This window comes from Staurois parvus, unplaced genomic scaffold, assembly GCF_062004578.1.
Source record: "Staurois parvus isolate SC_StPar_1 unplaced genomic scaffold, SC_StPar_1.0 ptg000157l, whole genome shotgun sequence".
In the NCBI taxonomy this organism is placed as follows: Eukaryota; Metazoa; Chordata; class Amphibia; order Anura; family Ranidae; genus Staurois; species Staurois parvus.
This window is the reverse complement of record NW_028317953.1, coordinates 6,965,594-6,993,150: the sequence shown is the minus strand read 5'-3', so window position 1 is coordinate 6,993,150 and position 27,557 is coordinate 6,965,594. Positions and strand designations below refer to the sequence as shown.

The window sequence follows — 27,557 nt, the reverse complement described above, 5'->3', positions numbered from 1 at the left end:
ATGTGGATAGGCTCCCATACTCGGTAGAAGTAGCAGAATGTATTTTGAGGTGTAATTCCACATACTTTATACATACTTTTTAAATACATACTTTAAAAGACAACTTTGTGTGAAAAAAAAAAGAAAAGGTTTTTGTAATTTTCCAAAAACCTGTGGAAAAAAATAAATCTTCCATGGACTCAATATGCCTCTCAGCAGATAGCGTAGGGTGTCTATTTTCCTAAAAGGGGTCATTTGGGGTTGTTTGTACTGTCCTGGTATTTTCGCACCTCAAGAAATGTGATGGGCAGTCAGAAAGTAAAAGCTGTGTAAATTCCATTATCTACACCATGGTTTGTAGATGCTATAACTTCACACAAAGCAATCACTATACACTTATTGGGATTTTTTTTCACCAAAAACGTAGCAGAATACATTTTGGCCTAAATTTATGACTAACTTTGAGTTTACTATATTTTTTTTATAGCTGAAAGTAAAAAAATATCGTTTTTCTTCAAATTTTTTGGTCTTTTTTTGTTTATAGCGTGAAAAATAAAAAGCGCACAAGGGATCAAATACCACCAAAAGAAAGCTCTATATGTGTGAAAAAAAGGACGTAAATTTTGTTTGGGTACAACATTGCATGCCAAATAGCAAAAAGAGGCCTGGTCATTAAGGGGGGTAAATCCTCAGGATGGCAAGTGGTTAAGAAGCACTCAAAGTAAAGTGTACAACTTTGTTTAGGCAACTGAAGAATGAGACTACCTTGACATATCATATATCTAAAGTTATCTGGAGAAACAAATATAAGAAAATACTATCTGATCTCTTAGTTGGCAAAAATTAAAAAAAAAAAAAAAAAAATCACACTTTTATAGAGATGCCTCTTTTGTCTTAGTCCATAGGGTTCAATACTGAGTTGGCCCACCCTTTGCAGCTATAACAGCTTCAACTGGGTTTAGGAGTGTGTCTATGGGAATGTTTAACCATTCTTCCAGAAGCACATTTGTGAGGTCAGGCACTGATGTTGGACAAGAAGGCCTAGCTCGCAGTCTCTGCTCTAATTCATCCCAAAAGTGTTCTATCGTGATAAGGTCAGGACTCTGTGCAGGCCAGCCATGTTCCTCCACCCCAAACTTGCTCATCCATGTCTTTATGGACCTTGTTTTGTGCACTGGTGCACAGTCATGTTGGAACAGGAAGGGTCAATCCCCAAACTATTCCCACAAAGTTGGGAGCATTAAATTGTCAAAAATGTCTTGGTATGCTGATGCCTTAAGAGTTCCCTTCACTGGAACTAAGGGGCCAAACCCAACCACTGAAAAACAGCCCCACGCCATAATCCCCCCTCCACCAAATTTTACACTTTGCACAATGCAGTCATACAAGTGCCGTTTTCCTGGCAATTACCAAACCCAGACATGTTCATCGGATTTCCAGACAGAGAAGCGTGATTCGTCACTTCAGAGTCTCCACTGCTCTAGAGTCCAGTGGTGGCGTGCTTTACTCCACTGTATCCGACGCTTTGCATTCTACTTGGTGATATAAGGCTTGGATGTAGCTGCTCCGCCACGGAAACCCATTCCATGAAGCTCTCTATGCACTGTTGCTGTGCTAATCTGAAGGCCACCTAAATTTAGAGGGCTTTAGCTGCTGACGCTTAAGACAGTTGCCGACTTGTGCGCACTGTGAGCTTCAGCATGTGTTGACCCTGCTCTGTCATTTTACATGGCCTACCACTTAGTGGTATTATAACAAAGTGGAAGCAACTGGGAACAGCCACGAACAGTTGACCATGGAATACTTAGTAGCAAGGAAATTTCACGGATGGAATTATTGCACAAGTGGCAACCTATGATGGTACTACGCTTAAATTCATTGAGCTCCTGAGAGCAAACCATTATTTCACAAATGTTTGTAGAAGCAGTCTGCATGCCTAGGTGCTGGATTTTACACACCTGTGGCCATGGAGGTGATTGGAACACCTGAATCCAATGATTTGGAGGGGTGTTCCAATAATTTTGGCAATATAGTGTATCTAAATATAGGCCTGCAGTCAGCACATTTAGTGGTCATATTGCTTTGAGCATACACTGGTACAGTGTTCAATGGTACAGAATCTATCAAATATTTAAAAATCTATGTTTTTTTTTATTGCAGGTTCCATGTGAAGTCTTCATGAAGTTGTCACTAACCCTCCAATAACCTCCGATCCCCTCTTACCTTGAAGCTTTCTTTCTCCTACTTACACCTGCTACTACAGTATATTGAATGCTCTCTATATTACAGGCCAACATTAGGTGTGGACACATGCTGTAAAGTCTTGGGCTGATTTTACAGACTCACACAGAAATGCTCCCTGTTTATAAGATACCGCAACATGTCCACATGGACAACATAGCAATACACAAAAGAAGTCTCCAATATAGAGTTTCCATCACTTCCTGCTCTGATATAAAGGAAAAAATGTATACAATAGACCCCAAATGGCAATAAGACATGACAGATGGCCCCAAATCCGTTCCTGCACCATACAAAACTAAACAAAATGTTTTTGTTGTAATTAGGCTTTACAACTTCTGTACATTGCTGTAACAAATACTGTATATTCTTTGGAACAGAATTGCTTGTAACAGCAAACACCATTTAAAAGAAAGCAATCATTTAAAGCCCTATAATACCCCAAGCCAAAAGTTTATATATTGCAGCTTACCAAACATGTGTGGTGGTTGCATAGGTTTTCCCTCTGTTTTAACCTGGTGATCTGGCCAGTAACATAACTCCTGTAATGGAGTGCCCACAGTCTGGATGAAGACGCACGCTTGGACAGCAGCATTTGTGAGCAGCACAGTGGCTAAATGGTTAGCACTTCCGCCTGGCAGGGTCGTTGGTTCTAATCCCAACCACAGCACCACCTGCCTGGAGTTTGCATGTTCTCCCTGTGCCTGCGTGGGTTTCCTCCTACACTCCAAAGACATGCTGGTAGGTTAATTGGATCCTGTCTAAATTGGCCCTAGTATGTGTATATAAGAATGATGTGTATATAAGAATGTGCGCTAGGGGCCTTAGGTTGTACGCCCTTTGAGGGTTAGGGACTGATGTGAATGTATGATATATATGCAAAGTGCTACGTAAATTGATGGCGCATATAAGAACTTGTAATAATAAATGTCAGTCTGGAGAGAGTTAGTGTTAGATAAACTAGCAGATTTAAATACACTAAGACATTGTAGCCAAATTCCATCTAACACTTTATAAACAGTTACAGTAAAACAAATTTGTTCTTTTTTGGATAATGGTTTTACCTAAATAAAAGCTGACTATTGTAAGCACCCTGTCAGTGGTAAGTGGTTTGCTGCAACCTTCTAACAGAAAGCTATATCTGCAGGACAGCGTGTTCTGTTTGTAAGCTCATGGGGGGTAGGCAGGTGGTGCTCTCTCCATGTTCCCTCTCTCGCTGGGTGCCAAGTATAGGTCACATAGGAGGCCAGCCCTGGGGTGGGTTCTTTTGAGCTACGCTGGGCACCTTGAACAGGTTCACTGCCTTACACATGGGTTACCTTTACTTTGGTCCGTACACCTTAAGTTGCATATAGGAGGGACACGTTGAGCCTATGCTCACTCCACCTGTCCAGTGTAACTCCACTTCCTCATCCCCAGTAGCGGAATGGAACACCACCGTGCATTTAGCGCAGGACCCATGCATGCACACATTTAACTCTTCCTCTAACATACACTGTGTTCAGGCTGGGTACCTCCGAGCCCTGATCTGCTCCCATTGCTATGGGAGACAGATCACCAGGGGAGATAAGCGGACAAAACTCCTTCGCCACAATAGGATGTCCCCCCTGTCACAGGTACACGCTTAATGACAGGATGCTTGTTGGATTTCCATTATCCATGGTAACCACTTGCTGTCTTCTTACCCCAATGTGTCTTAACTGACCTGAGCTGTGCACTGTGTTGGTTACTTGCATTGCACCTATTTATTAACTTCAGAGCAGGCGAAAGGCAAGGTTTAAAAGCTTTACTGAAAAAAATCTGAACATAACAGAGTTCAAAGTACAATACAGTTCTTTCCCTACGTCCCTATCTCAGGCTTCTGTGCTTCCCTGGCATGTCTGCATATGGCACAGTCCCATGGTTGGAAAAATCCTGCAGCTTGTATCTTTAGGATGGACTAGCATTCCCCCTAAATAGTGGAAAGCTTTGGAAGGCAAGTGACCTCCAGCATCGGTGGTGACATCCAGCTCACGGCTTGGAATCCCAAATTCGGAACTTTCATAACGCAGGGCTCAGATACCCCAACGGCTACTGCTCTTCTCTCCCCTCCACTCCTGAGCACTATCCTTTTTTATAGGCACAGCACCAGTGGATCAGACCCAAGAAAGCCAGCCAAAGAAAACTCAGGAAATAGAATTAACCCTGATGCCCCAGTCCAGTGCAGCAACTATCTAGGCTATCATAAGCAACCTGCTTACATGTTTAAAAACAACAGACTTACTGGCAGAATCCTAAGTTGAAGAAAAAAAAAGAAAAAGCCTAAAAAGAAAATGAATGCAGCTATCACGTAAGAATTGATAAGTTGCAATATAATAAATGTTTGCTTTTGGGTCCAATACCGATTTAATTACTATTAAAGTAGACCAGATGATACTCACCACAATATATTTGCACACTGGAAGGAGTAATGTTTTCTACAAATTGTGATTAATGCGAGCAATTAACCTTGTTCATTTATCTCTTAAGATACTGATGATAAAGTATCATACCCTAAGAATAGGGTTTGCGGGCCTTATCACTTGCCCTTTTGGTTTTGTCTACCTTCGCTGTTCAAATATCTATACTCAAAACAAATTCTTGATACATTTATTTATGGCTCCGTCAAGCTGCTGGCAGTTGTAGTATATGAATTAGATGTACACCTCTTTCTGACAGCCTTTCTCATCAATCTAGGATCAAGAAAACAACTACTTAGCTTGCACCTTTAAAAGAGCAAGTCAGCTATGGTAGTTCCTGTATTTCTATCATTGTAGATTCCTTCAAATTCTGTCTACATTCATTCTCAGGGTTTCTTTAAATAGGGACAATTTTTTAAAAATCTGGTACTGACTGAAAATATGATTTTACAACTAGCTGATTCAAATGATGTAGCTCCGGTCATATACAGCTACATCTGTCACTGCATAATATATTTATCTGAGTCACTGAAATGTAAAAGGCCATGTTTTCTTAAATTTCTTACACAGACAGCCTACAGCAGACACCGTCTGAGATGCAATATATTTTTTTTTCTCCTGCAGGCCTATTAATACACCTCAGTGAGTTACAAAGGAGATCTATAGACACATGTGACTGCAGGCTTAACTTGCCCTGCTACCAGCAATCCTGAAATCATCAATTTAGTGAACAGCTTTTCTCCTCCCCTCAATTACTTGGAATGTAGAACACTATCAACACTTGATATTGAACCATCTACAGGGAAATATCGTCTTTCCTGAATTTTCAATAAGATGTAATCCCTCTGAAAAAGAGGATTTCTGAGGTGAGGGCCCAGATCAATTTTGAACAAAAATTGTATATGGTAGAAATGTACAGTGAATCTTCAAGGGCTTAATTAAAACAACCAATACTTTGCTACGCGGCTCAGGAAGAACACCAAAGTGCGTGGGTTATGGTGAGCTAAGGCTTGACATCGGAAGCGAAACCACCTGAGGCCCAACCAGACTGACCTGCAGTGACAGAGAACTTAAAAGAAAAACAGCTATGAAAACACGGTTGATATTATTTTCATATTCCACTGATATACCCTAGGAAAAAAAAATGAACATCAATGAAATTCCCATATTTCACAGAGGATGTGACCTTTACTATGCTGTGGTAAAATTAAACTAGGAAAGTGATGACTATGTGTCCCTTTAAATGTCAAATGTGGATGTTGCTCCTTTTTTTATTGCGATAGAATCTGCAGCGCTCTCCACAAGATTAAGTTGTCAAAGAAAATGATCTGTGTATCTGTGTGAATTTCATCTTGTTGCAATGTCTATTGCAATATGCTATATGTAATATTTATAACTGTAGTACATGTAAGTGGTGATTTTACGCTCTCCTCTAAGCAAGCATAGTGATGCAGAGACTCCCCAGGCACAATGCTGCTTCCAATTTACTCCCGTTCAGACTCTTCATTTTATGTGGTACTGAAAATTACAAAATAATAAATTAAGCCCTTTATCTTCTTCAGGTCATGCCTCATCAAAGCAAAGTCCAGTGAAGCAAAGGCACACAACAACCATCAGCTCCCTACTGACCGTGTGTGCTGAATTGTGGGGTTTGTAACCCTTTCACGGTAAGAAAGAGATTTGTCCGCTACAAAACTGTTGAGTGGACTGAAATAATGAGAGTAAATACGAGTCATTGTTTAAGATGCACTTTTTAACTCCACCCTAGCTTTTAATTAATTAGGTGACAAGGGTTTAGAGGGTTTGCAATGGGACCCTTATCAGTATAAGGCAACTAGTACCAGCTATTTTCTTTTACATGATTTGAACTTTAATCTATTAACATAAACACTCTCTAATGTATGGCACACAATGCAGTGGTATGCACAATTCTACAACTTCAACGACAATGCAAATTCACAAGGCACATTACTACAATAATAATGCATTACACAATTTTAAAAAATACCCTCTTTCCCCAGATAAATCTCTGGGGTTTAATGTTGGAACTTTCTGTCTTATGGTGATAAGAGGGAGTAATATATATTTAAACTGTGTCTCAGCATGTGGACCATGACAGAAATAGTAGTAAACACAGGAGTTATTTTCTAGTGTATTAAAATCTCTACAGTTACAAAAATGTATAAGCTTTGTGTTTTACTGTTTTACTGTGTTCAAGATAAAAGATCAGTACGATTTAAATATTCTCAGTGTTAAAGTGTATCTATGGTCAAAATGTAAATTCAATTCCTACAGGCATTACTTCTTCGAACTGGTGTCAAACCAGAAGCCTGGACCAATACGTTTTCTCAGAAACCCTGTATCTGTTGCATCTCCAACCCTGTTTTTACTGTTGATGCCTTAACCCATGAGTGTCACTTTCCTAGTTTGTTTACTCACTGACTATGTGTATATTGCCGGAATAAATAAAGTAAAAAAAAAAAGTAAAATCAAATATTTCCATACTGTATTTCAATTATTTCAAGTCTACTCCTATTCATTTGAACAAACTTAGTTTGTAAATGTACTTTTTGATGATCCTCACACATTTAATTCCTTTATATCTGTGACATACATTCAACTATGTCCTGTGGGTGGGCACTGTTGTGTCACACACATCTCAGAGCCTGCCGTCTGAACTACAGAGGTTCTGAGAGGAGGAGTATTATGGGGCAGTCGGTAAAGGAATTACTGCTTGCAGCAAGGTACCATGGGATATGTAGTCCTTATAAAGGAAAGTGAACTGCAGAAGAGAAGCTGCAAAGCATGCAGGGAATCCAGGATGTTGTGGAAAGAGATGGACAGCAGACAGGCACAGCTCTGAACATGAAAAGAGGTTTCTCAAGTAAACTTATATTCAATTGTCAAACATAACAAGTGTTTGTATTGAAATCACAATGCAAACTTAAAGTGCATGCTGTGACCATAGAACTTTTAAACGGGGTCAATTTACCAAAGGCAAATATATTGTGCACTGTGAAAAATACCCAATCACATGTAAGGAAAGTAAAAAAAAAACAGCATTTCTGCTTACACATGATTGGATCATAGAAATCAGCAGAGATTCCCTTCATTTCAGAGCTTCCCCTCAGATCTAGAGCAACTGCAGTTGCAGTGCACAGACTATTTGCCTTTAGTAAATCAACCCCAATGTTTATGTGTATAAATAATAATTCTGCATGTACCTGGAGGCAGCCATATTTGCTTATTACATACACAGGCTCTACCGCTTGTTTTGCAGTGCCAAAAAAATGGTTGTTCTTCACAGTGATAGCCTAGCCACGGTAATCTAGAATGGTTTGGAGTGAGCCAAAATTTTATCTCAGCAGTTGATAAGGTAGGCAGAGATTAAGAACTGGGTATTTGCCCCCTATAGTGGCTAATCTACACATTTTTGCATCCAGCATATAGCAAAATAGGAAAGGGCCTTGAAAGTGGAGAAAGAGTCTAGCAACAAAAGTGTGGTAACTATGCACTGTGACCAGTCACGCCATTAAATAATACACTCAATTACACATAGCATAACAGCGAGTGTGTGTGTGCGTATATATAGACACACATGATGCTTGGCCACCAGGCACTTGGGCAGTAAACTCAGCCCCTTCCTTATCAGGATATAATTATAGGTTCCCCCTCCTAAAGACGTAAGAGTAACATGCAGGTACGAGGTTGACTGCCTAGATCTCTTAACATCATGGAGCTTTGCTCCAGACATAAGCAAACCTGCTGTAAACAGGCACATCTCTTCACACAGATTACTGGTGAACAAAAGTAACCAGTGACAAATTATCTAGCTCATGTCCCAATACATACAATGCAGTCTGCCTTCCAGGGCATGTTCACATTAAGTTATGAGGGATCATTCTTTTGGTCTTATAATGGGATGACAGGCTACTCCGTTTTACTTAACCACTACCCGTCCACCGTACATATATATTTACCAAATTAAATATGTGAATTGCGCTTGGGTAAACAAAACAAAATCTAAAAAAAAGAATGATAAAAAATTTAAACTTGAAGAAGCAGCAGCCACATTATGAGATATTAACACAGAATATTAAAAAATTGGGTCGCACCAATTCATTAGTATATAAAAAATTATATATAAGTGTGCAAATATAAAATCAATAAATAGTATACATCTGGTACTGATAAACTGAATGTCCAAATCCACAGGTGCAATGAAAGAAACATTTTTAAAGTCCCAAAAGTAGTTATGAGTAGTGTACCACTCCAAATGACCGCTATAAAATGGGAATATCCCCAAAAAAGTAGAAGGGCTCTCCACCAGGTAACACCATACAAGGCTTACCAGAAATGTATAACATTCTGATTGAAAAATGGTCAACCTGAGCATTATTCACAGGTCATCATCACTGGTAGAGTCATCAAAGAGTAGAAGAAACCATATTCATTACAGAAGACGCCTGGGTGAAATTCCTCAATTATGTATCCATTCCGGAGTTAACATATATAAAAATAAAGATAGATGAAAGATAAAAGCAAGGCTGGAGCTTGCTGTGACGTCATTGCACAACCGGAAGTCTGTGGGAAGCCATTTTGATGTCACAGACTGATGTTTATTTACTTGCATATTTACTTCATTTTAATGTGTGTTCTACTTTTATAATAAAGGACTAGTTTGAATGGTAAACACTATGTGGAGCTCTTTGCTTTTCTCTTTGATATGTTAACACCGGGATGGATATGTAACTGAGGAATTTTTCCCAAGTGTCTTCTGTGATGAACTCGGTTTCTTCTACTCTTTGATGACTCCATGATAGATGGAGCAAAAAAAAAAAAAAAATTACATTTCATGTATGAGAGAAACGTCAGAACTGGTCCCAGACTAGAAGTTGTTACTATTCATACATGACAGTTCTACATACTGTAGAAGTCTTTATGCATAGGAGGGGGTTTGGCACACTCAGAAGGATCTACACCCCTACAGCTACTTTTAAAGCCCACTATTATTCAGAACATAGGTTAGGTTCCTAAATGTGTGAAATCTAAACTGGAATTGGACAAGAAGTGAGCATATAATATGTTTTAATATATATATTTAACCCCTTCACGCCTAAGGGTAAAACAAATCTAAATGCCTAAGCACAATTTTGCAACGTTGACATGTGTTAGTAAAACCGTACATATCATCATAACTACTTTGTACATTCAGGTGAATTATACCTTGTTTTTTTCAGGACAAATTGGGTTTTCATTTGGTGGTAAATGGTAATGGATATCTCCTGATTTTTTTTATCAGCAAAGGATAAGTGGCCCAAAATAGTAAAAAAAAAATATATTTTTTTTTTATTTAGCTGTGTGTTTCTTGTTACTACCATAACCTACCACCAAATAACAACCCAAAATAAATTCTCCAGCTCTTGACGATCACAACAATACCATATATGTGTATGTTAATTGTTGTTTGTACCCGTAGTACAGCACAGAAACAATAGTGCGCATTTTGGTTTTTTTTTGTTTTGGTTTTTTTACCTAAAACACACGGTCACTGATACCAGATTTTTTAAAAAATCCTGACCTTTGATCCTGACCTTGACCCAAACACTTACCCTGGTACTGAACTAGATCAAACCTTGATCTAGGTATTTTTCTTTATTTTTTAATATTTACTTATTTATCTTTTTTTTTTTAACACAAACATTTTTTTCCCCTCCATGCCAGAAGTTAGATACAATGTATATCTCGCCTCCATTCCTAGAGAGAAAAAAAAACAAGGGGGATGGGCTTTACAGTGACTGATGATTGTGATAGCCAATCAGAGGCTATCACGGTCTTTGTGCTGGGGACGCGCCATGCGGTGCGCTTCTAGAACAAAGACAGGTACGCAATATGCAGCTCCACGAAAAAAAGGCCAGTTCTGTGTATTTGTGTTACGTCGGCGTCAAGGGGTTAATATAGAATAATGCAGGCCATGGATGGGTCGTTAATCGTCCGATTTTTCATCCAAAAGAAAAATCGCCCGATTTTCGTACCGTTAGTGGATTAGTTCATCGGCCGTTTTTCGTGTATTTTGCACTTTCAGATTATCGGTTATGTTGGGAAATTTGCGGCCGATTTGGACGATCGGACGATTTTCCCGGCAATAATGGCCAAATCGGACGATCGTTTTAACAATGAAAAATCTGCGCATGAGCTGTGACCTGAAAGGGACAGAAGTTCTGGGGTGAACTTTATGATTTAGTCGGACGATTTTTTTATTCGTTGGTGATAACGTTGGCCTGAACAAACGTTTTTCGTTCGAAAAATCGGCCGGTGTTCAACCCGTCTATGGCCTGCATAAAAAGTACTCTGACCTGAAATGTTTGACAGGGGATTGCATATTGTAGACACTCACATTTCAGTTCATTTACTGTCAAACATTTTTACCCTTAGACCTCACCACTTCCACGGTCATTGAAATAAAATGCTCAAAATACTATCTAAAGAAAAAAAAAACAGATCTTGGTATCTTCAGTGAATATGACTTTCTTCTGCATGTTCAATTGGTCGATGCTGCCTCCTCCATTCATGTTAACAGCACATTGATGAAACAAAATACCTCCTAGTTCAATTACCAGTCTTCAGAAGTTAATTCATTTATCTAGCAGCAGTTTGATAATGTGAAATACTAGTTTCAGTTAAAATAAAGTTTTAATTATACTGAACTACATTATTAAAACCTTTATAAACAAAATGCAATTTCTGAACGTTAACCTTTTTTTAATTAAAAAAAAAAATCAATATAATGAACTAATCTGTACAGATGGTTATATCCGTTGTCAGCGAAAGGATGGTTGACCATCAAGCTAGAGACATGAATGTTGACAAGGTGCAGTAGTCTGGAACAAAGTTTACACCAGGTTATGATGTGAATAAAATTGACAGTCACCTGTGTAGTTTGACCAGAGATCTATGCATTTTTTACCAATCTTGTAAATACAGTGGTTGCCAAACAAAATTACACACAGTCATAAAACTATTACCTCCTCAGATTGAGATGGGCTGATCCTTGGCATCGGAGAAACCTGTGGTGTTTTCAGCTGGGCTGTGTTGTTTTCAGATATTAGTTCTCTGTGTATAGTCTGAATATGGTTTTGAAGTTCATTCTCCGATTCAAATTTAACATTACAAGTAGAGCATCGGGTCTTGAGCACAGACACTTTATTTTTTCCGTCTACACAGGGTTGGCTTTCAGTCTGATTAACAGGGGGGCGATTTGTGTTTAAAACTGCATTGGCAGTCGGACTGGCACTTTTGCTAAGACTAACACAAGTGGCACACAGGCCATAGGGCAAACCATTAATATCAAGTTTCACCAAGTCCTGTTTGGAGCGAAACTCTTTCAAGCAAGAAGCACACTTAAAGAACTTGGGCAGATTTTGAATACGTGCAGTGGCCTGAACAGCAGCTCCATTTCCTGTCTTCTGCATGTGAAATGTGCCATGGATCTTAAGCTCCAGGGTTGAAGTCACTGTCTGCATGCACACCACACAGCGAAACCCTGTCAGTGAGTTTCTCAAGTCTGGGTGCATCTGACAATGTTCTAAGAAATCATCCTCACTGTGTAGAGGAAGCTTACAAATTCTGCAACTGCCAGTGTCCAGACTCTTACTGTGTGTCACTTTATGTTCTGTAAGAGTTAACAAGGATGGGAAGCGTTCTCCGCATATTGGACACATGTAATGCTTTACTGGCCCCAAATGAGTCTGCATGTGCTCTCGCAGACCACCTTCAGAGAAAAAAGTACGGGAGCAAACATTGCACTTGTAGTTGCCCTTAATTAATTCAGCCTTCTTTTTAACAATTGCACTTTCTCCAGGTCTGATATTGTGATCTCTGAGCTGGTGATTCTGCAAAAGAGAATCCATGGTGTAAGCAGCTCCACAAATGTCACAGCCATACATTGGTTCAGAGGTATCAATGTCTTCTTCACTGCCATCATGACTGTTATGGGACTCTTGATTGTTTGTCAGCAAAGTCTGAAGCTCCACTTCTTCTTTCTGAACCTGTTCGGATGCTCCGTTGGTCCCACAGTTTTGCGTTTTAGATTCAAAAACGCAGTGCTTTTCCCTCAAGTGCTTTTCCAACAAAATTATGGCATGGAAAGCTTTGCTACAAAATTTGCAATTATATTTTTTACTATGAGTTGTAATATGGCACTGTAGCTCTACTTCAGTGCCAAAAGATTCACCACAGAAAATGCATTTGTGGATCTTTCCATGGTTTTCCAGGTGATTGTGCTTTACATGGAGCTGCAAGTCGGTCTCTGTGCGGAAATCCCAATTACAAGAAGTGCAGCGGTACACTTTCTTTTCATTGCTGTGTTTCACAGCCAAGTGAAGCTGAATAGAGACCTTGGAGTCAAAAACTTCCTGACATAGGGTACAACGAAAGAAAACAAATGTATGCATGTCTAATAAGTGCTTCTGTAAATCGTCCACTGAAGTAAACTGTTTATCACAACTTTCACAAATATAATACGTAGACGTGATCATAAAGTGTATAGTGACATGCTTCAAAAGAGATTCTTGGTTAGGAAAATCTTTGTTGCACTGGGGGCATGTCAGTTTTGGCAGAACAGTATCAAGATGAGTTTTTAAGTGAGTTTGAAAACCATCAAGGGATGAATACTTGGCACCACACTGATTGCAGATGTACTCGCCTGCAGGTCTTGAAGGAGTGCCACCAATGGTCTGCATCATCTTTAAAGAGGATTGATCCAAAGTAACAGGAGATAAGGGACTCAGAGCTCTAGATTTCTTTCCGTTGTGGATGTAATTCAAAGCTAGCGGAATATTCTTGTGATTCTCTTTGATGTGCTTATTTAATTTAAGTACACTATTAAAGATTGGAGAATTGGTGCAATAGGAGCAAGAGTATACTTCAACAACAGGTTCTTTTGGGGTACCCAATACTGGAGAGCCAAAACGAGAACCACTGAGGTCACAATGAACTTGGCGAATGTGTTCCTCTAGTGAGGAGTCTGTGAGAAATCCCATGTAGCAGTGAGGGCAAAAGAATGCATTACTATCTTTTGCAACAGGGTTTGAAAAACCATGTGAACTTCTAATGTGCTCTTGGAGCATGTTAAGGTCATTGAATATTTCAGAGCAAAAGTTGCACTGATACACCATGGCAGGCATAGTGGATACTATTAGTGCTGGATCCTGAGCTTCATGTACCTGTTTGAGATGTTCATTTAGATTGTAGAGTGAGGGCAAGACTTCTAAGCAGTACTGACAGATATGGGCCTGCTCTGGCTTATCTAAATGCATAGTTTTAAGATGTATCTGGAGGACAGCCAGGCTTGAGAATAACTGTTTACTGCAATAGATACAACTGTAAGTAACTTTTGCTTGTTTGCTTGAGGGAGCATTGACATCAGGAGTTTGCTGAGAAGCCCTTTTACGCCCACGACTTTTAGTTAATGGGGGAGCTACATCTATCATTGTGGAGCTATCAACAGACAAGTTTGAATCAGGGGTAGTACTCGATACAGATGTGTAGCCTACAGTAACTAAAGAGGGACTGTTGCTTGGGTTGCATGATTCTGGATGCTGATGACTGTCCATATGGCTGTAGAGCTCCTCAATACTGTGGAAATTCTCAGAACAAATACTACAAGAATTCTTCTTCTCATTACTGTGCATTTGCTCCATGTGGTTCAGCAAGGAGGTTTCTTCAACAAAAAGTTCATGACAGTATATGCACTGAAGAGCAGCTCTATCATCATTTGGAGAACATTCAGGGTGACATTCAGCTATGTGTTTCTGAAGATCCTCTGGAAAGTCAAACCCTTCCTCACACTGACTGCATTTCTGAGTGTCCTTCATTTTCCATTCTTCCATTCTAGTTCCTGATTGCGAGCAATCTTTATTCCTCTCATGAACCTGCATATGACCATGCAAAGAACTTGAAGACAAAAACCCTCGTCTACAAATGGCACATTTATATGGCTTGTTGGAGGTATGAGTCTTCAGATGAATTTTGAGATGATCACTTCTGGAAAATGCTGCATCACACTCACTGCAGTGATATTTTTTATCTCCAGTATGAAGTTTTATATGGCGGTCTCGGCTTCTCTTGTGCTTAAACAATCTACTACAATATGTGCACTTAAAAGGAAGTTTGTCACTGTGGCTTTGCTCATGGTGTTTTAAATAGCTGAGGCGACTGAATGACTTGTCACAAAACTGGCAAGGATATGGTAGCCCAGGTATACCCTCTTCTTCACCAAAGTCGCAACCTTCTCCGTGACTTGGGGATGTCTGATCTTTGCTAGATGGTGAGGATGCAGGCCACGAACAAGATGGATCATCTTCTACATCTGCGCCATCTGAAAGAGAAAGCACATCATGTCAGAAACCCCAAGAAAATAAAAAAAAATTAACTACGTCTATTTGTATTTTTAATAAAGTTATTAAACTGATTATGGATACCCAAACAACCAGAGCCATTTTGATATTTTGGACATGAGTGATCTTTGCCCAAAATGTTTTTTTTTTACTTACCAATACACACAATATTTCCTTTCAGTAGCCTCTTGATAGACTTAAAAATTAAATTTTATGGGGGTTTTTTTAATACTACATAAAAAAACAGCAGTTTCAGCCATACCCTACAGTTTCAAATTGAAAAAAAGTGCTGGCTTTACTTTAACTAAACAGTTCTTTTTAGTATAGATAAACTACATAAGTGCATTTTTGGAAAACTGAACACCAGCATTGTAAATTGGGACAAAACCCGAAGGTTCCATTCGTTTTAAAATGGATTTATGCGATTATCAATTTTTATTAAAAATTGCAATTGTAGTCAGTGATTTCAGTTGTAATGGCATTATATACAAAAGCATGTCAAGGGGTAAAGTGGTCTTCGCTCTTACAGAGAGCATGAAAGAACCTTAGTCATGTCATGTTAGAAAAAAATATGTAAAAAACTTTTGGCACTGCTACTAGAAAAGATGGGACTATTGGGACAGCAGCACACACCTGGCTATACCACTAGCAAAAAACAACAAACAGAAAATTGATGTTGTGCTAATCATAATAATGCCACAGACATTCCAAAACAAATAATGAGATGAGAAGACAATAGATAATACACCATAACATAATCAGTAAAGGGAAGGAATATGGGAGTGAAGGGAAAGGTGAAAGTCACGTGACAGTGATGTAACGCGTAGGTCAGACAGTGGAATGTGGTGATGTCATTTCTGACACAAACGGCTGCAGCCATATTGGTACACCCATATCAACACATGTGATGGATGCCTTGTTTAATCTGTTCCCATGCAAATGCGCATTTGTCTTTACAATAAATTTGATTCATTTACAATATTACACTATGGAAGCACTTTTTCTTGTCTCCCTGGGAGTGCTGTGAGCTGAATGTTTTTTCTGGTCCAACGAACCCCTGGCAGGAATTCTGTGCGCTGGCAGATTTCCGTGTCCAAAAGGTGAAAGATATATTACCACCCCTGAACAGTATGGTCCACCAGTGAGGGGGATATCATCCCTACATCACTGTTTGGGATTCCACTTAAAAGGGCTCCTGCAGTGAGTTTCCTGAAAGACTTTTGGCCCCTTGGGGTCTGGGCGCGGAGGTGAGGAGGCAATTTAGCCGGTGTGGGATTCAACAATCATTTACCTATTCATGTTGTGTTTTTTTATGCGTTTTTGTTGGACGTTTTTGCACATGGACTTTATGTCATATTTACGATTTTTTTTAGTCACGTTATTTCTTCATTGTGTTATTGTATTTTACGGTGCACAGTAATACATTTATTTGGTTTCACTGTGCGTTTATATCACCATTTTCTGTCTTCTATTAGTTGCACTCTATATATGTTTGCCACATTTATTTATGGTATTTATATGGTCACTTATAAGTCGTTTTATGTCACATGGCCTTTTGATGCACATTGTGGTATGACTCTTTAATCGCATGGTCACAATTTTTGGCCTCACTGTGCGTTGTTATTGTCATTCTTCTGTGAGAAGTGGTTTGTCCACTTTTAATATTAAGCACTTCAATTTGTATTTTTCACATTTTGCTCCACTTTCTCATCAGTTGTATTCACGTTATTTCATTTATGTTGTGACGGACTCATATGTCCCACTATTACTGTGATTTAGTTAATATTTTATTTCTTCCTGATTATTACCGTGCAATTTGCAAACGGTCACGATTTATTGTCTGTTACATCTTTTGGTCCTCATTTTGGAACTTTACTATTTCACCTTTCCCTTCACTCCCATATTCCTTCCATTTACTGATTATGTTATGGTGTATTATCTATTGTCTTCTCATCTCATTATTTGTTTTGGAATGTCTCTGGCATTATTGTGATTAGCGCAACATCAATTTTCTGTTCATGTCATGTTAGAATTGTTGCATTTGACCCAATGTGGAAGGACGTTCCTCATTGTCTGTCTCAGTGACAAAGGGACACAAAAATCAATAAAAAGCACCCAATAAAAGAAGAAAGGATTAGAACCTCGTCATGTTTTTACAGTAGAGATTCCCCTGACTTCCAGTTCTGAGGCGAAAAAAAGTAAGTCTGAATGTTGCAATGGCTTGTGAAAAATGATCTATCCACATCAGGGTTACTACAATAAATACACAGCAGGGGATTTAAAAAAAATGCTTCAATACTCTAAAGCTTAGGAAAAAAATAAAAGCTTCAGTTCAAGGTAAGTGGGGTGATTATACAGTTTCCATCATGCTTGTGGTTCAATATATAAATTTCATAGTTGGAAACATTTTGTTATTCAGGTGCCCTAATATGTTAAGATTAAAATCAGTTTATTGATCTGTGAACGGTAATCCTAATGCAACAGTCATAATAAAATATGTTAATGATCTCAGAGATTTGAACATTTATATGGAAAATATAATCATATTTTATCCTTTGAAGTGAACCAAAAGTATTTTATGGTGTTTTAGTAAAAATGAATCTATTGTGTACCTGCAAATTATCCTGCTACATCGCCAGGTGTTTGATTAAAGAAATAAAAATCTCTGTTTTGTTTCATACATCTACAACTCTTATCTCTAAGCAGACAGTGTGAATTTGCTAAGCATGACAATTTCAGCCTGCTATTCCAACATGTAAGGTAAAGTTCAGCCTACATGAACGTGCATTGTATTCAAGTTCAAGAGGTTCTCCAACATTTCTTCCTCCCTGCAAAACATTAGCATGTTGAACTTCCTTAGGAAAATAGGAACAGTACTTTTAAGTGACACAGACAAAGCCATAAACCGGAAACAGGAATATTGATAAACTAATACGGATTAAACCTAGAGAATTATCATCAACACAGAGCTAAACAATGATTTAGACCAGATAACTGTTGTTCACACTGTTTAGTTCATATGTAACACTGACATCTAGCAAAGTGGGTAAAGCAAACATTTCCAGATAATTCAAGAAGTCCAAGCTACAAGCAAAACCAACCAGTGAACTGCTAATGCCAGCTAGCAAATACAGCCACAGTAAAAAGCGGTAGTAAAGTCTGCTTTTTAACTTTTTAAGCCAATAAGGGCGTTTGAAAAACTCTTGACCGCTGGAAACTGACTACTAGAAAACGTAGGTTAAAAACGTTAGTTCAGCTGAGTTTACCTACTGCGTTATGCGCGTTTGCGTTTAGAAGCATTTTTAAAAGATAACTTCAGGATACCCTCCCAAATGCCCAGAACGCACTGAAAAATAGCAAATTCACTAAAAAAGGCTACTAAAATACAACATGAGTTATTTTATCAAGTCAGGTGGTATTTTAGTAGTGAAAACTATGCAGTAATGTTTCAGCTGTCAACGGGATTCCCCACTGACAGCTGAATGCAAAAGAAAGAATTGCCAGCAATTAAATAATGCACAAATATGTAAGGGGCAGGGCCATCCCGTATGTGAACCCGCCCCGTGTGATATCAGTGCCCAGCATGCCCCAGTTGATGTCGCACAGGTGATGTCACCGGGTGGCCCCATCCCTTACATATTTAAGAACTGTCAAACCAGCATAGAGGCAGACGGCCAGCAGCCAGTGTCGGGAGCGGAGCCTTTTTTTTTTTACGGGTAGCGGTGGCGGTGGGCATCGTGATGGACGTTGGTTCTACTTCGGGGGACACTCTTATTTTCTTTCTTTTAATAAAGGACTTGTCAAAGAATGTCTCCTGTCTTTTTTCACACTAGCTTTTTTTGTGAATGGGTAGTGGTACCATGTATCCCATTACTCATTCACGTGGGGGGGGGGATCTGGGGGCCCCCTTGCTAAAGGGGGCTTCCAGATTCCAAAAAGCCCAATGCCCGCAGACCCCCACAACCAGCCCAGGGTTGTGGGGAAGAGGCCCTCGTCCCCATCAACATGGGGACAAGGTGCTTTGGGGGTGAGCTCCCCCTACCCTAAAGCACCCCCCATGTTGAGGGCATGTGGCCTGGTATGGTTCAGGAGGTGGGGGCGCTCGCTCACTCCCCCCTTTCCTGACCTGTCGGGCTGCATGCTCGGATAAGGGTCTGGCATGGATTTTGGGGGGGACCCGCACGCCAATTTTTTATTTTTTTTTTGGTGTGGGGCTGCTGAGAACCCAGAAGGAAGACTGGGTAAAGATGGAATCCCTGTCCATGGTGACAGCATGCCTCTGGAGGAATCAGCTTTATAGGAAAGTGTCTTTTTAACAGTTTACTACCTCTTTAAAATCATAATGCACTTTTTAGACTTTTCATGAGAGAAGTAAGAGGCTGACATAGCTAACATCATCCTGAGCATGCTACTGGCTTGCCTGGTAAAGTGAGCCTCTGGATTTAACATTATCTGAGCAACTAACCTTTAACAACTATGCAGATCCCATAAATCAAAGGTCCTTAGTGGCATATTTGTCCTGGTCAGTGACTACAATTGACTACAGTGACTATTAAGACTACAGGATGGCATACAGACAGGCAAGTAGCCTTTATGGAGGGAGGTCAGAAAAAGCAGCACCTGTTTTTTACTTATGACAGATGTCTGGTGGGGGCTGTAGTTCAGGCCCCATTACTTTAAGTGGGCCATGCTCCCACGGGGACTACAGCCTTTCCTGATTGGCCCCTCTACTGCATGTCAGGAGGGAGGGAGATGAGTATGGGATCACACAGAACTGCTCTGAAGCTGTACAGCAGGGAAGCTCAGGATAAGAGGTGGCTTCTGCACATACAGCCTGTAGTGTACACAGATCCCAGCAGCAGGAAGTGTGTGTGTATGTGTGTGTGGGGGGTTCAACACAGCCAGCAAGGCACCCTGCTACAGGCGGTAATGTAACCTTCTAATGTAAGATGTTTGAGGTGCACATTGTTCTTGCATTCTGCTTTTTCCCTCCTTTCAGCAGAACTTAAATAAATACATTAAAAACCCCAAAAAAACAGGCAAAAGCCCATATGATCCTGATCTCTCCCTTTGCAGTTCGTCAACTTTCCCTGGAAGAGCTTTTAATTCACTGACACTATGGTTAGCTCTATGCCCTCTTTTATAGTGATAAGGCTTGCTTAGTCAAAAGCCTCCTTTTTGGTTCTTCTAAGTCTGCTGGTCACAGCTCAAAGACTATGTGGTGCATTGGGAGACTCTGCACATAAATTTGCAGGGAATGCAAATTTCAAACCTGCAGAATTAAAACCTATGATAGTGGTGAACCTACACCGTATCCCTACTGACCAAAGAGGTTGTTCTTAACTTAAAATTATTGTAAACCCTCATCCTGTAAAACAGCCCATTCAATTAAAAATAGAAATGAAAGGCAAAGCATTCAGATATAAAAACATTATAAATATAATTTATTTCCTTTTTATACGTGATCACATTCTCTTGGTTCTCAGCTGTATAAGAGCTGGGGAAGGAAAACAGCATCACACTAAGCTTTCCTGTGATTGTCTGTGCAGGGGGGCATGCCAGGACAAGTCTGATCATTGAAGGAGAGCAGGCCGAGTTCCCAACACAGCTAGAGAACTGACCACACTTTGCTCTCATGTCTAGCGCAGTCAGTTTTGATAGAAAAGCAGAGGGACTGGCAGGAACAGCAGGGATTTCAAACAAAGGAAGTAATAGAAAGAGAACAGGATACTTTTTCATACAAGCACATGGTACAGCAGGCACATAACAGGAATATGACATTTTGGGTTTACAAATTCTTTAGTACTTATGTGAATTGTATACCATAGTACTATCATCTGTGGTGCAGGATAGTTTGTGAAAAATTCACCAAATTATACTGCCATAAATACTTAAACCCGTATACACCAAAGCTGCTGCCTTCAAACACCTCACAAAAATTAATCACAATAAGGAAGCACTTGTAAGTATCTACATCATATGAAAAAAAAATTTCTAACACAATTTGTGAAAAGTGATAAAGTAAAAACAAACATACCATACTAAACATGAATTAAAAAAAAAAAGAAAAACAGTCCATAAATGGTAATGTGCACAAAAAACACTATCTTTTTAACTCACTTTCACTTAGCCCCATAAAATGAAATGTCAAGATTTGCTCAGAACGCCACCCTCGAAACAACTTCTTTACTCTAAAACGAATCATGAGAAACATGATCAAATCTCACCATTTGACCTTCTGTTTTTTGGAAGGTAAAAAATTAGGGTGAGCAGCTTTCCCCTGAATGTTGGCATCAGGTGGCATTAAGCATTTCATATATTCATGGCAATGGGAAGGTTTTTTTTATATATCACTATTATTTAAGATGGTTTAGATATTTATAGGGGTTCCTTATTTTGGTTATTTATTACCAGTATGGTATTTGTCACCTAGAAATGGTGTGAAAACATAACTTATTCAAGACTTTAGCAGACCTACTAAGGAAAAAGTACTGTCTTTATTAACGGATATACGGGGCTATAAAATGTTGCTATATGATATAAGAAAGTTAAGGGGTATGCCAGGATTGCATTGCAGAAACTCAAAATGGTACTCAGTTTGTATGGCTCCTATGTGCTTGTATGCATGCCTGACAACGTTGGGGCATGTTCCTAATGAGACGACGGATGGTATCCTGGGGTGTTTCCTCCCAGATCTGGAACAGGGCATCACTGAGCTCCTGGACAGTCTGAGGTGCAACCTGGCAGCATCGGATGGACTGAACCATGATATCCCAGAGGTGTTCTATTGGATTTACGTCAGGCGAGCGTGGGGGCCATACAATGGCATACATTCCTTCATCCTCCAGGAACTGCCTTTGGGCTCTTACCATGAGGCCTGGCATTGTCGTGCACCAGGAGGAACCCAGGACCCACTGCACCAGTGTAGGGTCTGACAATGGGTCCAAGGGTTTCATCCCGATACCTAATGACAGTCAGGGTGCAATTGTCTAGCCTGTAGAGGTCTGTGCGTCCCTCCATGGATATGCCTCTCCAGACCATCACTGACCCACCAAAACAGTCCTGCTGAATGATGTTACAGGCAGCATAACATTTTCCATGGCTTCTCCAGACCCTTTCACGTCTGTCACAGGTGTTCAGGGTGAGCATGCTCTCATTTGTGAAAAGCACAAGGTGCCAGTGACGGACCTGCCAATGCTGCTGTTCAATGGCAAATGCCAATCAAGCTCTATGGTGCCGGGCAGTGAGAGCAGTGCCCACTAGAGGACATCAGGCCCTAAGGACACCCTCATGAAGTTATTTCTGATTGTTTAGTCAGATACATTCACACCAGTGGCCTGCGTGAGGTCATTTTGTAGGGCTCTGGCAGTGCTCATCCTGTTTCTCCTTGCACAAAGGAGCAGATACCGGTCCTGCTGATGGGTTAAGGAACTTCTACGGCCCTGTCCAGCTCTCCTAGAGTAACTGCCTGTCTCCTGGAATCTCCTCAATGCTCTTAATACCGTACTGGGACACACAGCATACATTCTGGCAATGGCACGTATTGATGTGCCATCCTGGAGGAGTTGGACTGCCTATGCAACCTCTGTAGGGTCCAGATATCACCTCATGCTACCAGTAGTGACACTAACCCTAGCCAAGTGCAAAACTAGTGAAAAACAGTCAGAAAATAGGAGTAAGGAAAAAAAAAATGTTTCATGACATCCCAGTATTAGTCCGTAGGGTTCAATACTGAGTGGCCCCACCCTTTGCAGCTATAACAGCTTTAACTCTTCTGGGAAGGCTGTCCACAAGGTTTAGGAGTGTGTCTATGAGAATGTTTGACCATCCTTCCAGAAGAGCATTTGTAAGGTCAGGCACTGATGTCAGACGAGAAGGCCTGGCTTGCAATTTCCGTTCGAATTCATCCCAAAGTGTTCTATCGGGTTGAGGTCAGGACTCTGTGCAGGCCAGTCAAAGTTCCTCCACCCCAAACTCGCTCATCCATGTCTTGCTTTGCTATGGACCTTGCTTTGTGCAGTGTTGTGCAGTCATGTTGGAACAGGAGGGGCCATCCTCAAGCTATTCCCACAAAGTTGGGAGCATGAAAGTGTCAAAAATGTATTGGTATGCTGATGCCTTAAGAGCTCCCTTTACTGGAACTCAGGGCCAAGCCAAACCCCTGAAAAACAACCCCAAACCATAATCCCCACTCCACCAAACTGTACAATTGGCACAATGCAGTCAGGCAAGTACTGTTCTCCTGGTAACTGCCAAACCCAGAAGTCCAGCTTTTGGTACATTTTACATAGTTTGGGCCAAGCTGGCCCAAACGAACTGCAGTATGTCCCTTACTAACATATGAGGCCGCTGGATGGCACTGTGTTCCGCTGTAAGCCAAGACTTTCCTGTTTCAGACCCGGAACACAATAGCGTCTCTCTGAACGGTGCTCAGCCACTCCTAGAAAGTGATGTATTCTATCAATGAATACAAAGCTTCCACTGATTGGCTGAGTCAGAGAGGCGGGCTTATAATGTCACAAGCCAATCAGTTTTGTATTCATTGAGCACTGCTGAGGCAGACGCTATTGTGTTCTAGGTGTGAGACAAGAAAGTCTCGGCTCGCTCTGGAACACAGTGCTGTATGTTATATGTAGCCTCAGCTACATAAAGTTTATACAGCACATCCAGCGGCCTCACAGGTTAGTGAGGAACATAGTTTGTTTAGGCCAGCTTAGTAAAGTGTACCAGAAGCAGGAGTTCAGCTATTAACTTTGGCAATAAAACCTGGAAGCTGATTGGATGAAAAGCTGCAGCAGATTTTCCAATTTTAGTAAATCATCCTCCTAAGTATTCAATATTTGAAGAACTAGGAGGGCTTATTAGACAAAAAGAAACAGTGTGCACAAGACAGTTTTTGACATGAGCAAGTTTGTTTTTTTTTTTTGTAGAAGATATACCAAAAAGTTAAATTTACATACCCTTTATTCATAGAAGTTACCACCAAGAAAAGAAGACCAAACTTAAATTTCTTGGTCCTTTACCCTTCAAAGTACCAGTTGGGTATAGTAGGTCAGTTATTTTGTGCAGATCATATTATCTCTGCAGCATGAAAGCATGTCCTTGTTTTTACTGTATAAACACAATGAAGTCTACTTTCCTTTAAGGCAATGAGATTTTTTTTTTACTAGTATCTTAACCCCTTTACTTATCCAGAGGAAACAGATTATGATTCTTTCCTTTCCTGCATCAAAAAACTGATGACAACACCATCTCCCTGTCAATGCCAGATGGCAGCCATAGGACTCTGTAAAAACAACCAAGCGCCACTTCTGGACATATGCCCATTGCAACAATTCCTTTTATTACAAGCTGGAAATGGCAGGCTTTGTGGGGATTTATTAATGCTCTCAAATAAAAAAAATATTATGAAAAGGTTTCTTGAACATGTAGAATCTTGAATGCTGTCAGGAACAGGGAGAAATATGTGCAGCTGATTTGCTGTCACTCTAGAAAATACTTACCATGTCAAAGTGGTACCATGATTTGGTCCTATTAACTGAACACCTAATTTATAGCACTATTTAAATCACAGTTTTACCGTCTATTTAATACAACACATCATAAAGACGCTGTAATGAATTTAGAAAGCACAGTGGCGGAAGTGTATGAAAGTCAGTAAATTCATAAATTTCCATAAAAAAACAAAAGTCATGCACATGGCTATTTCTGCTCCCAATGTACAAAAAGAAATTCAAAGTGCTGTCTCATAGCAGCCAATCTGAAATAATACTTATATAATCTGATGGCACTGTTCTACTGCAAACTGAAATTAGACAATATGCCAGTGCTGTTCTATTGAAACTTAAATTTGATTGGCTGCTTTGAGATATTACAAGTAACTATACTTAAAACCAGCCTCTTTCAACCCGGCTGCCAAGAGGTTTTTTCTGGCTTCCTTGGCAAAATGACTAAAAATTGCCCAAAAGTTGTATACAAGCCAGTGGGTGGAAAAAGCCTGCCTTTTAGTTACACAAAGCCATAGGTTTTCTTTGTGCACCATTGCGATCTTCTAGCTTCAGGCGTCCTGACAACCAATGACGTCATCAGTTGATAAGGAGGATGTCGGCTGCCTGCACAGCATTCTTGTTTGACCCTCTGTTGTTCCTCTCTGTCAGTGCTGGGGTCACATCCGCTCAGTAATGGAGAAAAACTGAGGGAGGAGAGAAACATTGGAATACTAGTCAGTGCCAGTGTGCAAATGTGTATTTGCTTTGGATGAATAAATCACCTCTAACGTTGGGTGTCCTATGTGTGTAGATGTTGCTGCATTACATAAAACGTTTAGAATAGTTTTTTACATATTAGAATGGGGTGCCTCGAGACCGTCCATAAATTTAAAAGGTGCCTTGCCTAAAAAAAGTTGAGAAACACTGCTTTAAACTCATCAAAATATATGGTGCCCTACTGTCATGGGTAGGATGAGCAGTTGTAATTTTGAATAAACCCCAATAAGCAAACCTTGGTCATAATCACTCCTTGGTCACATCAATCTATTCAAAAATTGTAGGTCTACATATCTGCTGGTATCTCTGCTGGACTGAACTTAAGAAAACAAACAATCACTGGGAAAATCAATCACTGGCTTTATGGAGCCGGTAATGTACCTGCCAACGTGGCTGTGTGAAATAGCAATTGTTGAATGCAACAAAACAAGAATAAGGGGGAAGCTGAAGTTAGCGAGAGAAACCTCAAAGTAAGAGGAAACGTACATAGAGAGGAGGAAGATTGAAGAAAAAGGAGCAGGGAAAGGAAAGGTGGGGGAAAAAAGCTGGGGGGAAAGGGAAGAGAGGGGGGGGGGGAGGAGGGAGGGGGGAAGAGAGGGAACAAGGGAGAAGGAAGGAATGAAGAAAGGGGAAAGGGTGATATTGAAAGGGGGAAGGTAGGGATATGCCCTCACACAGCACTCCCCCTAGTGGGGCAAAGTATAAGGGATGCACTGCCACCAATGGATCTTCCAACGGACCCCAAACGTGTGTAAGTCAGTATATTCAGACGGAGTTTGATAATGAAGCCAACATGTCCATACTGTGTGAAAATGAATGATCCACTCTTCAGAGACATGTATCAGTTCCTCCATGTCCTTGATTTTGTTAATGCACCAGAACCACTGTGGGAGCTTGGTCCATAATCTAATTTTTAATGGCTAGGTTTGGTTAAGCTAGAGTAAAAGCCTCATAACTTCCCCGTGATTTTAATGATATTGTACTATTTGAATGTATTTCAAGTAAACATATGTTGAAAAAAATGAAAGCTTTATGTAACCATAACAATAGCTCAGCTTCCCAGTATTAGTAGAATAAGCGCACCTCAAGCCACATCCTACAGTGCTATGCTCTATAGGGAATGATCTTTTCCAGAGGTCATAGCATTGCCACGTGGGATTCAGGGGAGGGGGCGTTACTTTGAAATTGATGGAAGTCTTTTAGTGAACCCATTAAGCAATTGTAATTCTTTTTATAAAAATGATCACTAACTAAAAACAAAAACTTTAAGAGTACACAGTATCAGTGCTATGTGTACCTGGATGATATTTTATGCTTCTTCCTGGCCAGTAGGGAGGACTAAAAAGTATCTGCCTGCTCTATGTTACAATGGCTGTCTCCTCTCCAGGAGTTGTTCTCTTGCCAATTCTGGGATAGCAGATCTTAACACATGGAGACACAAGTACATTTATACAAGTAACACAATTGTCAACTTTTTCTAAATATTTGAACAGGCAAACCTTAGACTTTTATTCAAACAGTGCCAACTGGTAAGGTTGATATACTTGAATAAGAACACAAAAATGTGCCTTTCAATCATTATTCAGCAAAAATATTAATAGATGCGATGGTGTATTCTGGAAAAAGTAAGTATACCCTTGACATCAAAAGCAGAAATTACTTCTTGTGGGCATTTTGTACACCTCCCCACTGGCCTCTGATATTGACTTTTTTTACTGCTTCACCATGCCAACTTCCTCAGTTTCAAGGTGTTTGGGGGTTCCTTGCATGAACTGCTGGTTTATAGCTCCCCCTACAAAATGTCAATGGGAATCGATTTAGGGCTTTGACTAGGGCAGTCTACAACTATCTATTCCTTTTTATTTTTAGCCATTCCACAGTGGATTTGCTAATGTGTAAGATCATTATCATACTGAAAGACTCATTTCTAGTTCAACTTCAGCTTTTGGATAGTTGGCCTTGCATTCTAATCAAGTACACTTTGATTTGATGCGGAATGTATAGTTCAGTTGATGACTGGAAGCTGCCTAGGCCCCGAAGCAGCAAAGCAACTCCAAACCATAACATTTCCACCACCATACTTCAAAGTTGTTATGAGGTTCTTTTTTCTGACATACTTTCTAAACATGTCTACTGTTACTGTGACCAAACTTTGAATGATCAGTCTTTGACACATTGTTCACTGGCAAACTGTAAACTTGCTGTTTTTTGGACAGCTAAAGCTCTTTTTTTTTTTT

The 27,557-nt window shown here is 40.0% G+C and overlaps 1 protein-coding gene across 6 annotated transcripts in view; it reads right to left on the bottom strand.

Annotated features, from left to right (window-relative positions):
* ZNF521 (zinc finger protein 521) overlaps nucleotides 1–27,557 on the bottom strand; it is a 444,451-nt gene that overhangs the window by 251,832 nt on the left and 165,062 nt on the right. For all 6 annotated transcript variants that reach the window (XM_089675720.1, XM_089675714.1, XM_089675719.1 and 3 more), the window contains one exon: nucleotides 11,684–15,036. In XM_089675720.1, the coding sequence (XP_089531846.1) occupies nucleotides 11,684–14,596 (2,913 nt within the window). In that variant the 5' untranslated portion in view covers nucleotides 14,597–15,036. The remainder of the gene's footprint in view (nucleotides 1–11,683; nucleotides 15,037–27,557) is intronic.